The sequence below is a fragment of the Trametes versicolor genome, assembly GCF_000271585.1.
Source record: "Trametes versicolor FP-101664 SS1 unplaced genomic scaffold TRAVEscaffold_11, whole genome shotgun sequence".
NCBI classification, from domain to species: Eukaryota; Fungi; Basidiomycota; class Agaricomycetes; order Polyporales; family Polyporaceae; genus Trametes; species Trametes versicolor.
In genome coordinates, this window is record NW_007360331.1 from 600,971 (window position 1) to 618,123 (window position 17,153).

Here is a 17,153-nt window from a genome sequence, read left to right on the forward strand (position 1 = left end):
TCCGGCCTGTAGACCGGACCGCATGTTGTATGACCAGTAGAATATAGATGATAGATGCTTGGCGTGTTACAGTGACAAAGCGAATGCTACATGCGACGTGTGGTGAGACAAGTCCGTGGATCGTTCAGAACAGTCCGTGCAGTGCGTCATCTCCGGACGCTTTTAGCGCGTCCCTCGCTTCGCGGGCAGGGCGGGCGATAGAGGGTTTCTCGTTCACTGCGCTCTCTTGCGCCTTCTGCGCGACGGAGCGGAGAATACCAAGCTTCTGGAAGGCGTTGGGACCCTCCTGTTCGTCGTCGTCATCGTCGGGGGAGACTACTGCAAGTATGCAGTGCGACGAGAGCACGGACTGCGGAGTGCCTGCCAGCAGATACGCGCTAATTCTAGAGTATCAGCGAATGCAGGCTGGAGAAAGATAGAATGATGCGTACGTGACGATCGGCTTGACAACGTCGGGGAAGAAAGAAAGAGATGCGAACAGTGCGCCCGTAGATCGGTAGTACGGTTCTAGTCGAAAACAAGTCAATATCGGACAGCGTAGGTGAAGACATTCCGAAACTGACCTTCGTGTTGATCCTTGAACGACTCGGTGATGAGCTCAGCACAAGCTTCCCGGGCCTTCTCTCCGACGTTAGATCCCGCACTCCGGACGACGCGAGCTAGCGCAAGGACCAAGCTTGCGGCGATGGAGTCCTCGTTACTCCGTACACCAGTGAGCAGCTCCGTGATGACGGGGTCTACACGAGGCTGGTTCTTCATCAAGACACCGAGCGCGTGCGCCGCGTTCGTCCGCACCGCCAAGCTGGAGGCGTCACTCGCGCTCTTGACGAAAGTGCGTTGCAGTTGAGGGAAGAAGGGCTTGACGAAGGTGGGGATACGCTCGAGCATCGTCGTGAGTGCAGTGAGAAGGGCAGTCTTGACACCTGGGGGATATGTCGTCGCCTGCGTCGCGACACGGATGAGAGGGCCAGTGAAGGGTACAACGAAGGGCTTCATCGCGGTCTCCTCCGTCCTCTCCACCAGATCGCTGATAGCGTACGCGGCTTGCTCGCGTTGTTCGTTGCTGCCTGTCGTAAGGCCCGCAATGACGATGGGCACCATGGGCGCAATGCCCTTCGGTAGGCTGAAGCCAGGGACGTAGGTTCCCGGGGCGCCAGTACTCTCAATCGTGCGACGAAGCGGTACGACCAAGGATTCCAACTCGTCCTTCGGAGTAGACTTCACAAACGCGTCCAGAGAGGCCCACGCGGCAGTGTGCACAGACACTTCCCGGTCGTCGAGGAGCGTGACAAGTTGGCGGATCCAGTCTATCCGATAGAGCGAAGGGTCGAGCTCGGAATCCTCGCAGAAGAACGTGAAGAGCTGGCAGGCGCTGACACGACGTCTTACGGAATCGTTCTTGGCCCTATATTGCATGTCAGCGACACATCCACGGGGAGATAGACATCGACGTACCATCCCATGAGCAATAACATCAACGTGTTGAGACCTTCAGGATCGCAGATGGATGCCATCGAGGCATGAATTGCTTCGTCGACCGCAGACTTCAGCTCTTCATCCTCTTCGATCTCCTTACTTTCATATGCCCTCACGAGGGCGTTCAGGACCACGGTAAGGCGTCGGCTCAGAGCGTTTCCAGCTACAGTAACGAGAGATGCGATAGCCCGCGCGTTGAACGCTGACATCGGAATGGCGGTGAGTGTGGGTAGAAGGATAGGGAACACGGTCGACGCCCGAACCTAGTACCATAGTTAGCAAACATCAACATCGGCGCCAAAACAGTACTCACAGACATGACTTCCCTCAGGGCTTGCAGTGCGGTGCCAGAGCTCTGACCAGGCTGGCGAAGGGCCTCCAAGAGCGTAGGTATGGTCTCGTCGATGGCCCGGGCACCGATGTGCTCTTGCAAAATGTCGAACGCTTTCGCTGCCGCCGCACGTACGTTGGCGTCATCATCGACAAGCGACGTGCGGACCATGACGATGATGTCATCCTCCTGACCATCCCTTTGAGCATCGGTAGTACTCTCCCTAAACATAACGGTCAGGATAGTGTAGGCAATCGCAGATTCACGACAACCTACATCAGCTCGCATAGCATCAAGCAGACGCCTTCACGCTTGCGGGAATCCGAAGAGTTTGACGTTGTGCGCAGAATGACGATGAGTTCAGACAACATCTTCTCGCCAGACTTGCGACAGAGGTCAGTGACAGTGCGAGCCGCGGTCTATGGTGGAAATGTGAGCATGCGATGGTTAGCATAAGAGGATGTCCTTACCTCCTGCTGATCCAACTCGTCGCTGGTGAGCAGGAAGATGATTTGGTTGGTGAGCTCGGGGAGGATCTCGCGCACTGTGTATATTCGTCAATTGTCCGTTGCTTCCACGTGCGAAGATGCCGGTGTTTACCTGTGCGGGGCGTGTTGTGTACCAACGCTTTCCAGATGTGGATGGATGATTGGCGAACGACGTTGACAGCATCTTGGCGGGCGAGATAGAGGGCTCCAAGAATGCGGTCCCGTCTCTCGAGACCGAGAACGTCGACGAGAGCCTTTCGCGACGACTCAGCCATGGTAGTTTCGACCACAACCTCGTCTTCGTCTTCGATCTCTGCCTTCCCGCTGATGCCTGATACCTTGAACAGCAGCTCTCCGACCAAAGTGATAGATGATTGCTGAAAAAAGGGTCAGTATAAACCGCGAGTACAGTCGGCGGAAGCTTACCCTGATGCGCCACCCGGAGTCGAACATGCCACGCTCCAGCTCCGGTAGTAACAGATCGATCGCCTTGTTCGAGTAGTTGGTCACCATCATACGACCTGCGCGCATCGCAGCATCGCGAACGTAGTCTTCAGAGTCCGAGAGACCGTTCAAGATCGGCGGTATGATCTTGGGAAGATGCGGCTGGAAACGGGTACCGAACGTCGCAGGGAGGAAGACCAGCAGGGACATGAAGCCTTCTCTGACGGTGCTGCGAGGGGACTGGGCGTTCGTGATGATGTCCGGCAGAAGGCCCTCCATGCGCTCCATTCCAAGACCGGCCAGCACCTCACTGAGACCCTGAGCAGCGCCTTGGCGGTCGACGCCAGAGGTGTCTGTCTTGAGAGTGCGAAGCAAGCCCGGCACCAAGTCGGGGAAGTGCACTTCGCCTAGTCGCTCGACGAGTGTACCCAACGCCTTTGCCGCTGTAGCTCGTGCCTCGGGGACGGGATCCGCCAAGACGACGTGGACCATCGGGAGGATACGCGAAAGGTAGGGGACGAAGTCTTTCGAGTCTGTGAGCGACGCAAGGTTGCCTACGATTTGCGCAGCCTTCTTCTTCGTCTCGGCCCCTCGTTCCCGTAGGCCGCGCTCGATAATGGGGATAACCTGGGACGGATGTGAGAATATATAGGACGACAGTGTGAAAACGACTCACCAGAGCAAGAGAGGAGTGGTCGATGTAATGCATGAAAGACGTCTTGAGGAGAGCCGTAAGCGCATTCGGCGTCTTCGCAGGGTCCACCATTGCCTTCAAGAAGATGGGCACCAAGGACTGGATCTCTGGGTTGCTGATGACCTCGCCGAACTGTTTCAAGGACTTGTTCGCGGCAGCGCGAACCTGCGCGTGCGAGTCGGTTAAGACACCAGTGAGTCGCGGGATGACGATTGGCAAGGACTGGGAGAGTTGTTTCGGCGCGCAGTACGCCATCATGCCGAGAAGCTCGATCGAGCCCTTCTTCGTCCGCCATTGCTTCTCGTCGAGACCCTCGAGCAGGGAGGGAAGGATAGTCTTCAAACCATATCCGGACATGTTGGCCATGATAACCCTGGCTGTGTCTTGAGCGGCCTCCCGCACATCTGGAGTGCCGTCGCCGAATGCGGTGAGAAGCAAGGGGAGGATGTGGATGATGTAGGGCTCGAACAACCGTCCCAGGATGCTGGAGAAGGTCTCGAAGGCGAATAACGCGCCCTGGCGAGGCTCGAACCGCTTCTTGTCCTCCGCGGCGGCCTTCAGGCGGTCGATGAGGTCGTGTTCCTTGATGGCAGAGATTCCGAGACCCTTCACTACACCAGCAAGACCGTATGCGGCTCCACGCCGTGCGGCGTAGGAAGGGGAGTCGCACAACTCGTTCATCAGGCGGTCGATCAACTGCCCAGGCGGTGACTTCGTGATTTTGACCAGAGGTGACAAGCAGTCCGACACAGCCATCTGCACCTGCTCAGCGGGAGTCTTCAAAGCGCCGACCAGCCTCTCGACGATGCTAGGGAGACGGGGGTCAGACGGGTCGAGATGCCTCGCCACCCGCCCGAAGAGAATGACGACGGCTTCTTTGATCTGGTCTGAAGTCTCGGTACCAGCGCCTGCGCTCGCGAGCTCTTCCTCGAACATGGAGATGAGCTCGGCAAGGCGAGATGAACCATGCTGGTCAATGATGGCGGTGCCGCAGTTCAGCATGCCACGGCGAACATCCGGATGACGGTCACCCAGTGCTTGATCGTGGATAAGGAACTTGAAGAACGGCTCCACGTCCTGCGGGGTGAACGCTGGCGCGAGAAGCTGGAAAGCGCGCGCGACGGCGACTCTGGCTGGCCAAGGATCTGTCCGGTCGACGCTTTGTGCGATGAGCATACCCTGTTGGGTCGTGAGCATCACGTTCGAAGGCGGGATATGCAACACAAGTACTCACATACTGGTCAAATTCGGGGGCGAGGACCTTGGCCTAAACAAGCTCGTGAGCATCGTGCCAAAGCAAACAAAGGCATGCCTACCTTCTCGCGATAGAAGTCTTGCAGCGTCGATAGCACTGAACTGATCGAGGCAGGCCAATATTCGATCACGGCTTCCGCCAATGCAGACGCGGTACAAAAGCGAACGTAAGCGTTGTCGTGCGCTGTTAAAAGCGTAACATGAGATGATGAGCGTGCATCCCCAAGTATGTGTACCACATGACACCCACCGAGGAAAGGTAGGAGGTCTTTCAGAAAGTTCTCCGGAACGTCCAGTCCATTGTCTTCCCAAACATGAACAGACAAACGGGCGTTCTGGTCGTCTTCGTCGTGACACGCGATCCACAGCTCGGCAGACCAATCCAACTCGGTCAAGTCGAATGGCTATAACGTCCCTCATAAGGCGGATGCATCGCGAGCCACACGGTGATGACATACCTGCAGAGCTTGGAGACACGAAGTCCGAACATAAACTTCTTGATACAGAGTTCCCCGCAAGAGCGATGAGATCTCGACTCTCGTTGCATTTCCTTGCATAGACTGGCCGACGTCGATAAGTATTGATGACGCGTCCTTCGCCAGTTTCGGTTGATGCCTGATTGCATGAATGAGATCCTCGACGGTCTTGGTCCGAGGGAACGCAGGGTCGGAGACTGGGAGAGTATGAGCAGGCTGTATCAGCATGCATCGCAGGAGTGGTAGACTTACATTCCCCAGAGTGGAACTTGATGACGTCCAATGAGATCGCAATTTGCTCAAGAGGGTCGTCTTCCTCCGCAAGGGCGATGCCTCCCTTCAGAAGAATCTGGCTGAGAAGAGGAGCGGCGTAGCAGTATGTCGCGGCGTCGAAGGGCGTCTGCTCCGAAAGGGTTCGCAGACGGTACAGCACACGGATGATCAAAGCTATGAGAAAGTGTCAGCTTATCAGAAATTGCGCAATGCCTTGACGTACAGTTCAATGGCTCGAGTGTAAAGTCCTCTGGGATACCAGGCATCTCAAAGCTGCGGAGAGTAGCCACTCCGACCCACTTGCGATACGCTTCTAGCCTATCAGAGCAGCATTCCGAAAGGACCTGTGATTGGGTCAGCATTCAACTGGATGAACAATTTCGGCACAACGCACCAGGTAAGTCTCAAACGACGCGTGTCCGACGAGTGTCACCGCCTTCCCGAACGCGCCTTCGCGCAACAACGCGGCGATTGTTGAAACAAAGCCATGCAGTTCCTCGACGCGGGCCTCGACGAGGCTTCGGACCAGCTGCAGACCTTGCTCAATCCGTGCCTTGGTAGTGTTCACTTGCTGGCGGATGACTGCCTCCTTCTCCAGCTGCGCCTGCACGAGCGCCTGGTCCTGCTTCGACAATATACCAGTCGCAGTCGCCTTCTTGTTCGCAAGAGACTTGCGGACTTCAGCCTCCCATTGCGCATCCTTGTAGCCCTTGCCCTTCTTGACTACGGCGTCGTCCTTCTTGGATGCCAGGACTATCATTCGTTCAATCAGTGTGAAACGCGTCTGTACGTAACGCAGCGATGTATTTACCGTCAACGTAAGTCTGTCCCTCGGGAGTGGCCCAAATGCCGAGATCGTCGTCCGTCAATGCATGTGTGTTCTCGGCCTTGAGATCGCAGCGGACTTGATCGATGACCTTAGGGAGGACGGCGCCAGGCGCAACGAACGCCAGCGTTGTGATAGCCCGGTAACCTGCTTGGACGAAGCCCGGAAGAGGCTACAAAGCACTGTTCAGATCAAGATGGTAAGAGCTTTGAATCAGACAGACCTTGCTGTCTACATCGATCGCTTGGAGGACCCTCGTAAGCAACGCATCGGCGTGGGCAGACACAAGTTCATTAGGGTCGAGACGGGCTTTCTGACACAGTTCGATCCAGACCGGGCGCAGGCTGCCAGCTACACCGCAGTCAGTGATACCCATCAAATCTCATGTGCATGTCACGTACAGAATCCTGGGTGATGCGCGACGAGGACAAACTCCTGCAACAGGCGCTCCTTTACGTCCAGAGAGCACTCCTCACCAAATGCCCCACATGCCAAGATGAGGGCAGGCAGACGGTTTTCCTTGTTGGCGCGGGTCTCTGTTTCCTCGCCGTTGGCGGCAGTCGACTTTGCAGGTGCAATTTGTGTCTTTGAGAGGTATGACGAGATAGCTGAGAGCATCGAGAGGCCGACGAGCTCAGGTTGTGATGCAGAGAGCGATTCGATGGCGGTAATGGACGATCGTCGGATCTGCGGTAACGAGCTCTCAATGGCTAGATGCAAGAAGACTGAACCTGCAAGAGTGCTGAGGAATTTTAAGTCAGGTAAGTTCGGGAACACCAGTGCGCCGACGACGAACCGCGCATTCTCATCACGGAGGATCTCCGCCTTGAAGAAGGGTAGCACCACTTCCACTGCACGGAGCAACCACCTTTCCTCTTCCTCGCTGTTGAGCTTCTGATACACCTTGTCCCAGAGAAGGAATGACGGCTTCGGGCTCGCAGCAGCGACGGATTGAAGGGTGGCATTGTGCGAGATGACGTCGTCTGCGGACGTATATTAACGAAATTGATCAGGAGTACACGTAAGGAAGCAAAGAAAGCTACCGAATTGTTGTGATCGCGACAAAGGTCCCAGCAGAACCGCAGTAGCGATATACGCCTCTAGGGGTCCGGCGGGGGCCCCAGTAGGGTTTGCGGCCACAGCTTTCAGATTCGCCTCGAAGGAAGGGAGTACAGCTTTTGCGAAAGCAATAGAGGTCGTAGAGTCGAGCTGTCCAAGATCCCACAATGCATTGCCGACCAATGAGCAGAAAGCGCGCCGAATCACAGGCTTCGTGTTCGTCATCTCCTTCGCCATGACACTAGCAGAGTCCCCAGGTAGAACAGAGTCCGATCGAAGACAAGACGCTAGATGAGGGGTGATGGACGCGGCTAAGGCGAGTACTGCAGCGTCATGCGTCTCCTTCGCCAGCAAAGGCAAGGCAGTTTGCAAGATCGTCGAAGAGGCTGATTGCGAGGGAGGAACCACGCCGAGCATAGTGTACAAGACGACCCTGTGGTCAGGCCCTGAGGTTTTGCTGGACTTCGGTAGACTCAAGAGCTCGGTTGTCGCATGCTCCTGGTCTGCGGCGCTGTGGTTCAGCTGCATGAGGATCTTGAAGAGTGCGCTGGCGTTGGCACGCACGACGGCGTTAGTGGACTTGGCGCTGTTCAGCGTGGGCGTTAGCAGTCTACGGAACGAGTCACCTTCCACAGGGTGCGAGTACGCTGGTAGAAATCCGGCGATGACTACGTGTATGAGTGAGCTATGAACTGTTTAATTTCAGCATAGCAACACCTACTGCTAAGGGAGATTTCGGGGGAGCGCAAGAGTGCCTTTTCCATCGTCGGTAGGATGGTGCCCGTAAAGTCGTCGGGGGTGACCGAGGAAGAAAAGAAGCCTTGCAGTGCGCTCTGGGGGGAAGTTGGGTGTAAGCGCGACAGGCGAGAAAAACCTCACGTACTGCAATATGCGACAAGACCGGCGTCCTTGACATAAGAACGGACCCCGTGTACAATTGTAGGATCTCGTCCTAGAGGCTAGTGAGACGTCAGAAAAAGTAAATGAACGCTGTCCTGTACCTTCAATGCAGGGTCCACGGACTTCAGCTTGTCATCTTTGACGTTCTTCAGCCGTAGCGTGACGTCGATAGAGATCCCCAGAAGTGGTACCAAGGTCAAGGGTGAGGGAACAGTCTTAGCCAGGCTAAGCAACGTTTTCATCACGGCGGGTAGAGTCTCCGGCCTCTTTGTGAATGTAAGGTTCCCGTCTGTCTGCTAGTGATAGCGGTACGTACATGGCGCAGTGCACGTCGCGTGCGGACCAGAGCGCTCTTCTGTAACGATTTCTTTGTTGGTGTCACTGGACTGAGAAGCATATCCACAAGTAAAGCCGTGATGCCAAGGAGTGCTTGCCATGCGCGGGACGCCGCGAACTCTGGGTTGCTATCGAGGCACGCGACGTAAAGTCCACAGCACCAGTTGAGCAGTACAAACGTGTCTGCGGCAGCATGAGAGCTACATAAGGATGGTAAGGCGACGCGATCGGAACAAGCGGGTCTAGAGGGACGTACCTGGGTCGCTTAGCTATTCGTCCAACCTCCTGCGACATCCATCCCAGCACCTGTTCTGTTACGCCGAACTTGCTCTCGTCCGCTTCGCCCTGGGGTGTCCCTCGAAGCTCGTCCCGGCGAACGAGTGCGGTACCCACTTCTTCCACAGCTGCTCTTGATTCTGAATCGACGTATCGGGAGTAGGTAGAGGTAAGAAGCTTGAATACATCCATGATCTGCGATAGACTGAGATCTACAGCACACGTTAGTGGGGTTTCTCACCCGACCAGAGGTTCACATACCGCCATGATTTGCCAGAACCAGTAGCTCCTCCCGCAGAAACTGCCTCCGTGATTTTGTGCTGCTCGTGAATAGCCTTGTCTGTGCCGCGAGCATTGCACCCGGCCAGTCCTTCATGATGTTTTCTCTCCGCCAGACAGGGCCAGAGGTCGTCTCTTCGTCATCGTCCTCTTCGGTAGTGTTCGTGGCAGCTATCCACGACTCTATTTCAGACACCCCCATACTGCAGACAGAGTGGATGGAGGAAAGCAGAGAAGTGCGAGTGCGGTACTCGATGATTCGCGTTCTGACTATCAAAATTCATTGATGCGGGGCGTCTATCTTCATTAGCAACTTTAAAGACCGTTATTGACTTTTATCAGTAATGGTCAGTAAGGAGAGTAATGCTCGGTACCGCATCGGTCCCATATCTTGACTTCACCCGTCTACTAAGACTGACTCCTCCCCCTCTCCCGGATCCTCCTGACCGGTCTGACTACCACCCTTGCAAACGAGCGGCAAAGTACCGGGGCCTAGTAATATACTACCATGAGTGCCGGCCAGAACAATCCTCCCCTCAACGTACGGCAAATTCTTTCCGAGTCTGCCTCCTGGTCGGAGGCAAATGAGTCTGTTAGTAAACACTCTCTCTCGCGTTGCGAGGTCTTCACTTACCACAATACAGGCCCTTCTAGAGCCATTCACACATATATTCTCCATTCCGGGGAAAGAAATCCGAGGGCAGATGATCGCTGCGTTCAATGCGTGGCTAAATGTTCCAACGGACAAATTAGCGATCATCTCCAAGGTAGTCAGTATGCTGCACACCGCGAGCTTGCTGTGAGTCCAGAACCCCCTCTGTATATCCAACCTGTCATGACTCAAGCACAGAGTAGACGACATCGAGGACGACGCGCAGCTCCGAAGAGGAGTGCCTGGTAGGCACGCTGCTCCGTCGGTGTGACTGCGCGAGTATAACAAGAGCCACAGTTGCCCACAAGATATACGGCATACCGCAAACGATCAACTCCGCAAATTATGTGTACTTTCTGGCGTACCAGGAGCTGTTTGCTCTGCGCTCTGGAGTCGGTGCCGACGATGACGCTCGAGAACGTCTAGTACCTTTCAATGAGTTGGATCGCGTCGTCACAGGTGAGGCAATCCGAAGAAACTAGGGATTACGATGCTGATCTCTGTGAACGCAGCCGAACTTCTCTCTCTCCACCGCGGTCAGGGTCTTGAGCTTCTCTGGCGTGACTCGCTGCAGTGTCCTACCGAGGAGGAATATGTGTCGATGGTGAACAACAGTCAGTTTACGCGCCTCTCGCTATAATAGCAGACGACCTCATTGAAAGCCATCTAGAGACTGGCGGCCTCTTTCGAGTCGCGGTCAAGCTCATGATGGCCTGCTCGACCACAAATATCACGGTGTGCGCGGCTGGTTCACTGGCTCCCTCCGATGTGCTGGGCGCTAACGCTAAGACAGTGACTATGTACCGCTTGTGAATCTGTTTGGCGTGTACTTCCAGATCCGAGATGATTACATGAACCTTCAGAGCACGCAGGCGAGTCTTAAACTTCTCTGTACATCCTCTGACCCTTTGCTGAAGTCCCGATTATGCTATAGTACGCTGAGAACAAGGGCTTCGCAGAGGACCTGACGGAGGGGAAGTTCAGCTTCCCCATCGTCCACGGTGTCCGCGCAGACACGTCAAACAGACAGCTCTTGAGTGCGTCCCTTACCCAGTAATTTGCGAATTGTAGCTAATCGGAAATGCAATCAAGACGTACTCCAGAAGCGACCCACCACCCCGACGCTGAAGACTCACGCGATCGGCTATCTGCGCGACCACACGAAGTCGTTCACCTACACCATCAGCGTCATGGATGATCTCGAAGTGCAGATCAGAGAGGAGATCACGCGACTGGGGGGTAACGCGCGGCTGGAGAAGATCATGGACACTCTGCATGTTGAGCGGCCTCCAACTTCTCAATAAGCACATATTTCACGCTCTTGAATTCAGCCATAGCGCGGCCACCTGTCACGTCGTGCGCTCATATCACAGAAACCTCTTCATTCGCCTCTCGCGTCTTACATGCAACCTGACATACCATTCAACACTCGCTACCGTCCCCGTTCACGCATCCGGCGCCCGTGATGTAAGTCCCCCATCGTCCCGCCCTCCTTGACCTGAGGCGATTCATGTATGGTGGGGCTTGCTGCCATCGGTGCCTATGTCCTGGGATATTTGTTTTCATTTTGCAAGCTGAGGCCTTGTATCAAGACAGGCGTCGAAGAACAGCAGGACGCGCGTAAACCTGAACTCACCCTGCGTTGCCGCAGGCTTGCAATCGTACCAGCAGTTGTCTTAGTGTAATCCGGCTTGCCCGCGCGAGTCCCTCCGACTCGAATATGAGCGGAAGGATACAGAGCGACGGAGCCACGCTCGCGAAACCCGCGCGGCGTGGCTTGGGTGGCTTGTGGTCATCGCGTCGGGCTACTGCAGCAAGCATCAGTACGGGAAAATGGGATATGAGCAGGAGGGCGAGACGACGTACGTGGGTGGATTACTGCAACTGTGAGTACTATATCATCACCCCCTCAGATCAACCTTGTATGCGTTAATCGTCATGCACGGTTAGACGATGAGGGAGGTGTCTTCTGAGCGCCATCCACTGGGCTGCTGAGGGGCGGTTTATATAGTTGGCCTTTCCGCAGCGAAACCCGCCGTCCCTGCGACATTCCTGCGACCGGGACGCTCCATCCATGCTGTGGTAGGTCACACCGCACTGCGATAGCTGCGATTCAGGCTTCCGTATTCCCTAGCATAGCTGCAGCAATCGCGCTTCGTATTCCGTTGCAGCTCGGTCGAATCTTCACACCACGAAGCTGCCGCAGCATGATGCCTCGTGTCCGCTCTTCCTCACTGCTGCGGTAGACAACGTGGCACGGCCATGACCTCATGCACTGCGGTAGTATGCTGAGTACCATAGCACGGCCTCGGGCGTACCGCCCCCCAGACCCATGATAGCCCCGCCAAAGTCAAGAAGCCTCTCTTGTTGCTGTAGAAAGGGCTCATGAATGATCAATTGCCCACATCATTGCAACGACGGCGTGTAGGGATGCTATTTTGGTTATTATAGTACGCTAGGAATACTCACCTTTAAGCGTACGATGCATGCCGACCTGAATCGACATCTCACCTCGAGACTATCAAACACTCTCACACATCAGTGCAATCATATCATTTTGCAGACAAGACGGTACTTTCAGAACTGGACTGCGTTACTATGAAATGCTCTACAACACGCCTTTCTTCCTCCAACAGCAAGGGCACCATCGCTCGTGAAAGACGGCGCCCGCGCTCCCTCAGCCACCCACCCTTTCGCCAGCATGCAGCCATTGCGGCGCTTCTTCGCGAAATCGGCGACCGAGATGTCCTGGGTTATTTGTTTTGTATACTATGGATCCAATGGATCCTGACGGCATCGCAACGACACCGAGAGGAGATTCTCCGCTCGGCGAGTTCATGAACTGCCTCCCATCAACGACTTGCGCAACGGATGTGAGCATACAGGAGACGATCCAGAGCAAACGACGAGATGAACTCACTGGGATAGCCCACAATCACGCCGCCATCTCGAGATCGAAAATATCGAGATCGCGACCTCAAAGTCTGCAGAAGGGAGGAGTTGAGGAGCTATGTGAGCCTATAGGACAAGGCAATAGACCACCAAGTGACTTACGAGCCGCTGGCTGGGTTACCACACCCCGTAGACGAATCGTCGCAGGGTGATGTCCATTGGAGAGATGCATGAAGCGCTCCTGGGGGGTTTATATTGGATTCTGCGCCAACACGTGTTCCGTGGCTTCTCTTGCCACGCGAGTCTTATCGTCATGGGTAGCTGCGGTAAGAACAGTACAGACGGTTGCACGCACGCTCTTGTGCGCTGCTTTTATATGATCACCTTCAACGGATTGCGAAGCGGGGCAGTACAGATGTTATCGACTTGGCTGAGGGGTCTGTATGCCCTAGATATTCGCTACCCTCCCAGCAAATCGGAGTCGAGCCCTGTCGAGCCGCCGCGTGCTAGGAGTTCACATTAGACAGCCTTAGTATGCTCTCATTATGACGCATCTGTATCTGTCAGCAGCTGCAAGTTCTTTCCGATTGTTAGAATTGTCTGACCTGATAAGTAAACGGCGGTCAAGGAGGCAGTGACTGAAAGTCGTAATGACATATCATAAGTCCCACAAGTACCCATAAGTACCCAAGCAGTCTCATACAACGCTCCTCCCCTTCGCTCGCCTAGTCTCCTTGCGCTCCTCGCGCGCCTGGTACGACCGGTACGCCGCCTCGGGGCCCATCACTAGCCACTTCCCCGTGCCCTCGATAACCTTCCCCACGGCCCATAGCAGAGCGAGGAACGCTACGACGGGCAACAGAGCCATCATGAATAGCCCGCGCGAGATCGCATGTCCGGAACTGTGCTCCTTCGTCGACCGCGAGGATGCGGGCGCGACATGGCCGCGGTCGCGGTCGCGGTAGCGGTCGACAACTGGTGCGCTAGGCCCGTCTGAGATGCCACGCGTTGAGGACGACGGTTGTGAGGGACCGGCGGTAGAGTGGACGGAGTATGCGGGCGGAGCCATATGTGCAGCCGGCGTGGGTAGAGGCTGTTCGGACAGCGGAGACATGACCGCGGGCGGTGGCGAGGACGTGGACGCGGACGCGCCGGGCGAGGAGGACTCGTACCCGGTGAGCGAGGTGAATTCCACCTCGGATTTGCTATCTTTCGTGACGATCATTCTGAAGTCCTGCGGTTTCTTGAGGTTTAGAATCTTCCAAATGACAATGAGAAGGAATACGGAGAATACTCACAAGGGGCGACTTGGGCGGCCTGCACAGCGGTAGGCGGCGTAGGAGACTGGTGTGTCTTATGTTGCTGTTTGACTGCGTAGTTTCCTTGTGTGTGTTTTATGCACCCAAACGCGGCGCAGTCTGCGCAGCCTGTCATCGAAACTCGACTCCGTTCTCTCTCGGGCTGCGGCGAATCAGCCACCGCCATCATATTGATCATAAACTGCACGGGGAAATGCCAGCACATGGATCATTGGATGGCTGCCGTGAGAGTTCGCATTGGATCCAGACTTTACATGCATTCAGACCTCCGCATTGATGTTTCGCTGTGCGTACTGACCTCTCACTTCGCCGCAGTACATATGTCTGATGCGAAGCACACCATGAGGTTGGCCCGCAGTACATCTCCACGTTCTCTCGAACCTTGTTGCAGCTGTACTGCGGACTACCGACGCACATTCAAGTTGGCATCACCCGAACATTATCAGTAGCGCCAATAACATACGTTCTGGACTGGATGGACGGCACGCAAGGCGCGGGAGCCACGCGGCCGGCATGCAGGCCAAACCTCTGGTCAAAAGTGAAGCTATCGCATCGCTAGAGCGGCAGGTGGATTTCGCCCTTTGTCTGTGCTATACAGTGGTATCACACACAGCGACGCACCCAGTGTGGCTAGCCATCATCGAAATATGTAGTGAAAACGAATCGGTCGATGCCCGAGATGGTGGTGGATGATGAGATAGAGCCGTGGGAAAATATGTGTACAGTCGCGCAGGACTATGTACTCGGAGGCGGCCCCTCCCGTCGTTCTCGAAGATCAATTATGCTCAGGACGAGAGGGAACATAACAAAAGGTCTCGTCAATTATCGACGGCAGCTGATGAGGCATGTTTGGATAAGATCGAATAATCACCCACGTTTGTCCCAGTGTGCCCTTTCATAGCACCGCCACAGAAATACTTCCACTTAATGGTGCTCTTGCGGGCCTGACCAGGCGTGAGGCGATGTGTTGAACACAAGCAGCTGCCGGTTCAAAGATCGGGCTATTTTTCTGGTCTGAAACAGGAGGAAGAGATTGATCTGGCTTTTGGAGGTTGTTGCCGGGCAAGACCAGAACGTTAACGTTGAACGTGAACGTTTACCCCGACAGCGACGAGGACGACGAGGACCCATGACACGCCCGCCCTCACCCCGGACCTTTTCTCTGCTTCTTCCGCTGTCGCGTTTACTTTGTTTCGTTTTATCAGTACGTAACGGGCACGCTGCTACCCTAATATCCGCGCTGGGACCGGGGGAGTTCTGATGGCACTGTGGTGTCCGCCCAGTCGCCGTACCCCTCCCGTGGCAAGAGGCTTCGTGCCCGGCAGCGCACTCGCTGTTGCATAGCGCGGGCAGGTTTAGAACCCGGGGCCCCGCCATCACATGGCCGGCGCGGTGAGTGCAGCGTGTGGCCCTTTTTAGTAGCTTATTGTCACCTCTCTTGACTCGGTTCCGTGTTCTCTCTGCCTCTCTCCATCCATACTATTGTGCCCGCGGCGCCGGCTTCGGCTGCTGCACCTTCCCTCCCCCTTACGTATGTCAGACGATCGCTCGCTCACGCTCTCGTAGACACCAGTTTTGTATTGCCTACCATAGGGCCAGGCCCTCGAGGGCAATAAACGAGGGTACAAACAAACAAACAAACAAACGTGAACGTTTGAACACCGACGTGCCCAGCCTCCAAAATTGTTGTGTACATATATTTCAGATTGCGTTGATACGTGATCGTGTGCGCTGTGTCGATACAAATACAAAGTGTGTCCGCGATAAAACCCCAACAACCCCCTGATAACCCAAAAGAGCTAAGTCCAACACACGAGGCTACCGCGGGGAACTCAGCAGCGCGGAACGCGCCGCGACAGCGTGCCCCTCGCGTGTCGCTGCCATCCGTGCGACGGCTGCAGGTCACCAGACCCGGCTCGACTCGCGCTCGAGCGTCGCCCACGCCGCTCGGGTGCACTCGTCGCACCGGTCGTGGATCAGGTTCAGCACTCGCCGGCACTCGCGAGGGATCTGCGGCCGGGCGCGGTTTACATTAGTCACCGAAGCTGGAGAAGCAGCGGCTATATCGAGCGTACCCTTGCGCAGGTGCACGTCCGCTGGCCCGGCCGGTGTTTGTGCGCCTTGCTCAGCGCACAGCTCGGGGAGCCGCAGTCTGTTTTGTTGCCGCTTTCATACATCTTCACGTAGTGCTGCCGAGGCGTGTCAGCGTGCCGCAGCGGTCGCACTAACTTCGGCGCAGCTTACCTCGCACTTGCGGTGGTAGTTTCCGAAGCTAGCGCGGCGCAGGGGAAGCGTGGGTTACTACGGTAGCCTCGAGGATTCGCCGAGGGATGTGTGCTCACCACTCAATCTCGCACATTCTGATAGTATACTGTGGGTGGGTAGTAGTGGTAGAGAGGATAGGACGACGACAGTCTCTGAGATGACTCAAGAGGCTTAAAGCAAAGGGCTAACGGCTGTCGAAGAGGAGGTAAGTGGCAGAAGTAAGAGGGGAGAACTCGCTGCTCAAGGTATGTTGGCCTGACCCGAGGCCAGCCAGGTGCTTAAGTACTCCCCCGCGGACGAATTTCCAGCGGTAAGACGTCCGAGCACGTCCGCCACGCCGCATCCGCATCCGAATCCGATCGCTGCAAGCCAAAACAAAGAGAGGGAAGCGCACGCCCGTTCCGGCCCCCCTGCCCGCATCCGAGCCCGCGTCCGCGCAGACGCCGTCGCCACTCGCCCGTCCCAGCGGAGCAGCCCTCGGCTCGGACGATCGTGCGTGTGTGTGCGCCGGGCCAGGGGCACGAGCCGACGTCGTGTGATCAGCACGGCCGTCGATGTGCACCCAATCAGACGACGCGCGGTGCTTCTGATCGTGCCCGCGGGACTGCGTGGCGGCATTTTCTGTGGCTGGCGAGGCCTCGGAGGCGGGCGAGCTGTCGTGGCATTGGCCCCGCACACGGGCGATCGAGGGTCGCCGCGCCAGAGATGGTATTCAGAGTCCCCGGTTGCGCGAGAAGGGTAGGGATGGATGACATGGGTGGGGGGAGGGGCCCGTCGCGGGCATGGGAAGGCGCAGCCTCGTTGCGGCCGCGCTCGCAGTCCGGTCCGAAGTGACGAGGACGTGTACACAGGCATCCGCTCCGTGCCACCGGAGGGGAAGCTCGGTGGCCCGCTGGAAGCCGGTGTGTTGCAA

The 17,153-nt window shown here is 56.1% G+C and overlaps 5 protein-coding genes across 5 annotated transcripts; 2 read left to right on the forward strand and 3 right to left on the reverse strand.

Annotated features, from left to right (window-relative positions):
- Positions 1 to 124: 124 nt before the first annotated feature.
- Positions 125 to 9,209, reverse strand: TRAVEDRAFT_51720 (ARM repeat-containing protein; the record flags this gene model as incomplete). Its single annotated transcript, XM_008044536.1, has 28 exons — positions 125 to 377; positions 432 to 507; positions 564 to 1,405; positions 1,456 to 1,739; positions 1,790 to 2,030; positions 2,084 to 2,226; positions 2,278 to 2,351; positions 2,408 to 2,672; positions 2,722 to 3,366; positions 3,416 to 4,612; positions 4,668 to 4,700; positions 4,750 to 4,871; positions 4,938 to 5,091; positions 5,146 to 5,360; positions 5,416 to 5,610; positions 5,660 to 5,780; positions 5,831 to 6,189; positions 6,248 to 6,434; positions 6,486 to 6,613; positions 6,664 to 7,004; positions 7,059 to 7,245; positions 7,306 to 7,989; positions 8,043 to 8,154; positions 8,205 to 8,273; positions 8,323 to 8,487; positions 8,538 to 8,757; positions 8,814 to 9,045; positions 9,095 to 9,209. 28 exons carry the CDS (start codon positions 9,207 to 9,209, stop codon positions 125 to 127), a joined length of 7,659 nt encoding a protein of 2,552 aa, XP_008042727.1.
- Positions 9,210 to 9,620: 411 nt separating this feature from the next.
- Positions 9,621 to 11,152, forward strand: TRAVEDRAFT_60546 (terpenoid synthase; the record flags this gene model as incomplete). The annotated part of the gene is made up of 9 exons (XM_008044772.1): positions 9,621 to 9,704; positions 9,757 to 9,911; positions 9,963 to 10,009; positions 10,062 to 10,223; positions 10,277 to 10,378; positions 10,435 to 10,501; positions 10,558 to 10,636; positions 10,699 to 10,801; positions 10,857 to 11,152. 9 exons carry the CDS (start codon positions 9,621 to 9,623, stop codon positions 11,066 to 11,068), a joined length of 1,011 nt encoding a protein of 336 aa, XP_008042963.1. The 3' UTR covers positions 11,069 to 11,152.
- A 1,169-nt stretch (positions 11,153 to 12,321) lies between these two features.
- Positions 12,322 to 12,861, forward strand: TRAVEDRAFT_31191 (uncharacterized protein). Its single transcript, XM_008044421.1, has 3 exons — positions 12,322 to 12,623; positions 12,685 to 12,748; positions 12,819 to 12,861. The coding sequence occupies exon 1, from the start codon at positions 12,363 to 12,365 to the stop codon at positions 12,603 to 12,605; it is 243 nt and encodes an 80-aa protein (XP_008042612.1). The 5' UTR covers positions 12,322 to 12,362; the 3' UTR covers positions 12,606 to 12,623; positions 12,685 to 12,748; positions 12,819 to 12,861.
- A 378-nt stretch (positions 12,862 to 13,239) lies between these two features.
- Positions 13,240 to 14,003, reverse strand: TRAVEDRAFT_60547 (uncharacterized protein). The gene is made up of 2 exons (XM_008044773.1): positions 13,955 to 14,003; positions 13,240 to 13,890 (listed from the first exon to the last, which is right to left on the reverse strand). Exon 2 carries the CDS (start codon positions 13,879 to 13,881, stop codon positions 13,354 to 13,356), a length of 528 nt encoding a protein of 175 aa, XP_008042964.1. The 5' UTR covers positions 13,882 to 13,890; positions 13,955 to 14,003; the 3' UTR covers positions 13,240 to 13,353.
- A 1,874-nt stretch (positions 14,004 to 15,877) lies between these two features.
- TRAVEDRAFT_131983 (uncharacterized protein) lies at positions 15,878 to 16,246 on the reverse strand (the record flags this gene model as incomplete). Its single annotated transcript, XM_008044774.1, has 3 exons — positions 15,878 to 15,985; positions 16,051 to 16,164; positions 16,220 to 16,246. Coding segments are annotated over 3 exons (249 nt in total), but the record flags the coding sequence as incomplete, so codon positions are not given.
- Positions 16,247 to 17,153: the final 907 nt, after the last annotated feature.

Bases quoted from the DNA above. Each gene is read 5' to 3' on its own strand.
- TRAVEDRAFT_31191 (XM_008044421.1), top strand. From the start codon at position 12,363: ATGAAATGCTCTACAACACGCCTTTCTTCCTCCAACAGCAAGGGCACC.
- TRAVEDRAFT_60547 (XM_008044773.1), bottom strand. From the start codon at position 13,881: ATGATCGTCACGAAAGATAGCAAATCCGAGGTGGAATTCACCTCGCTC.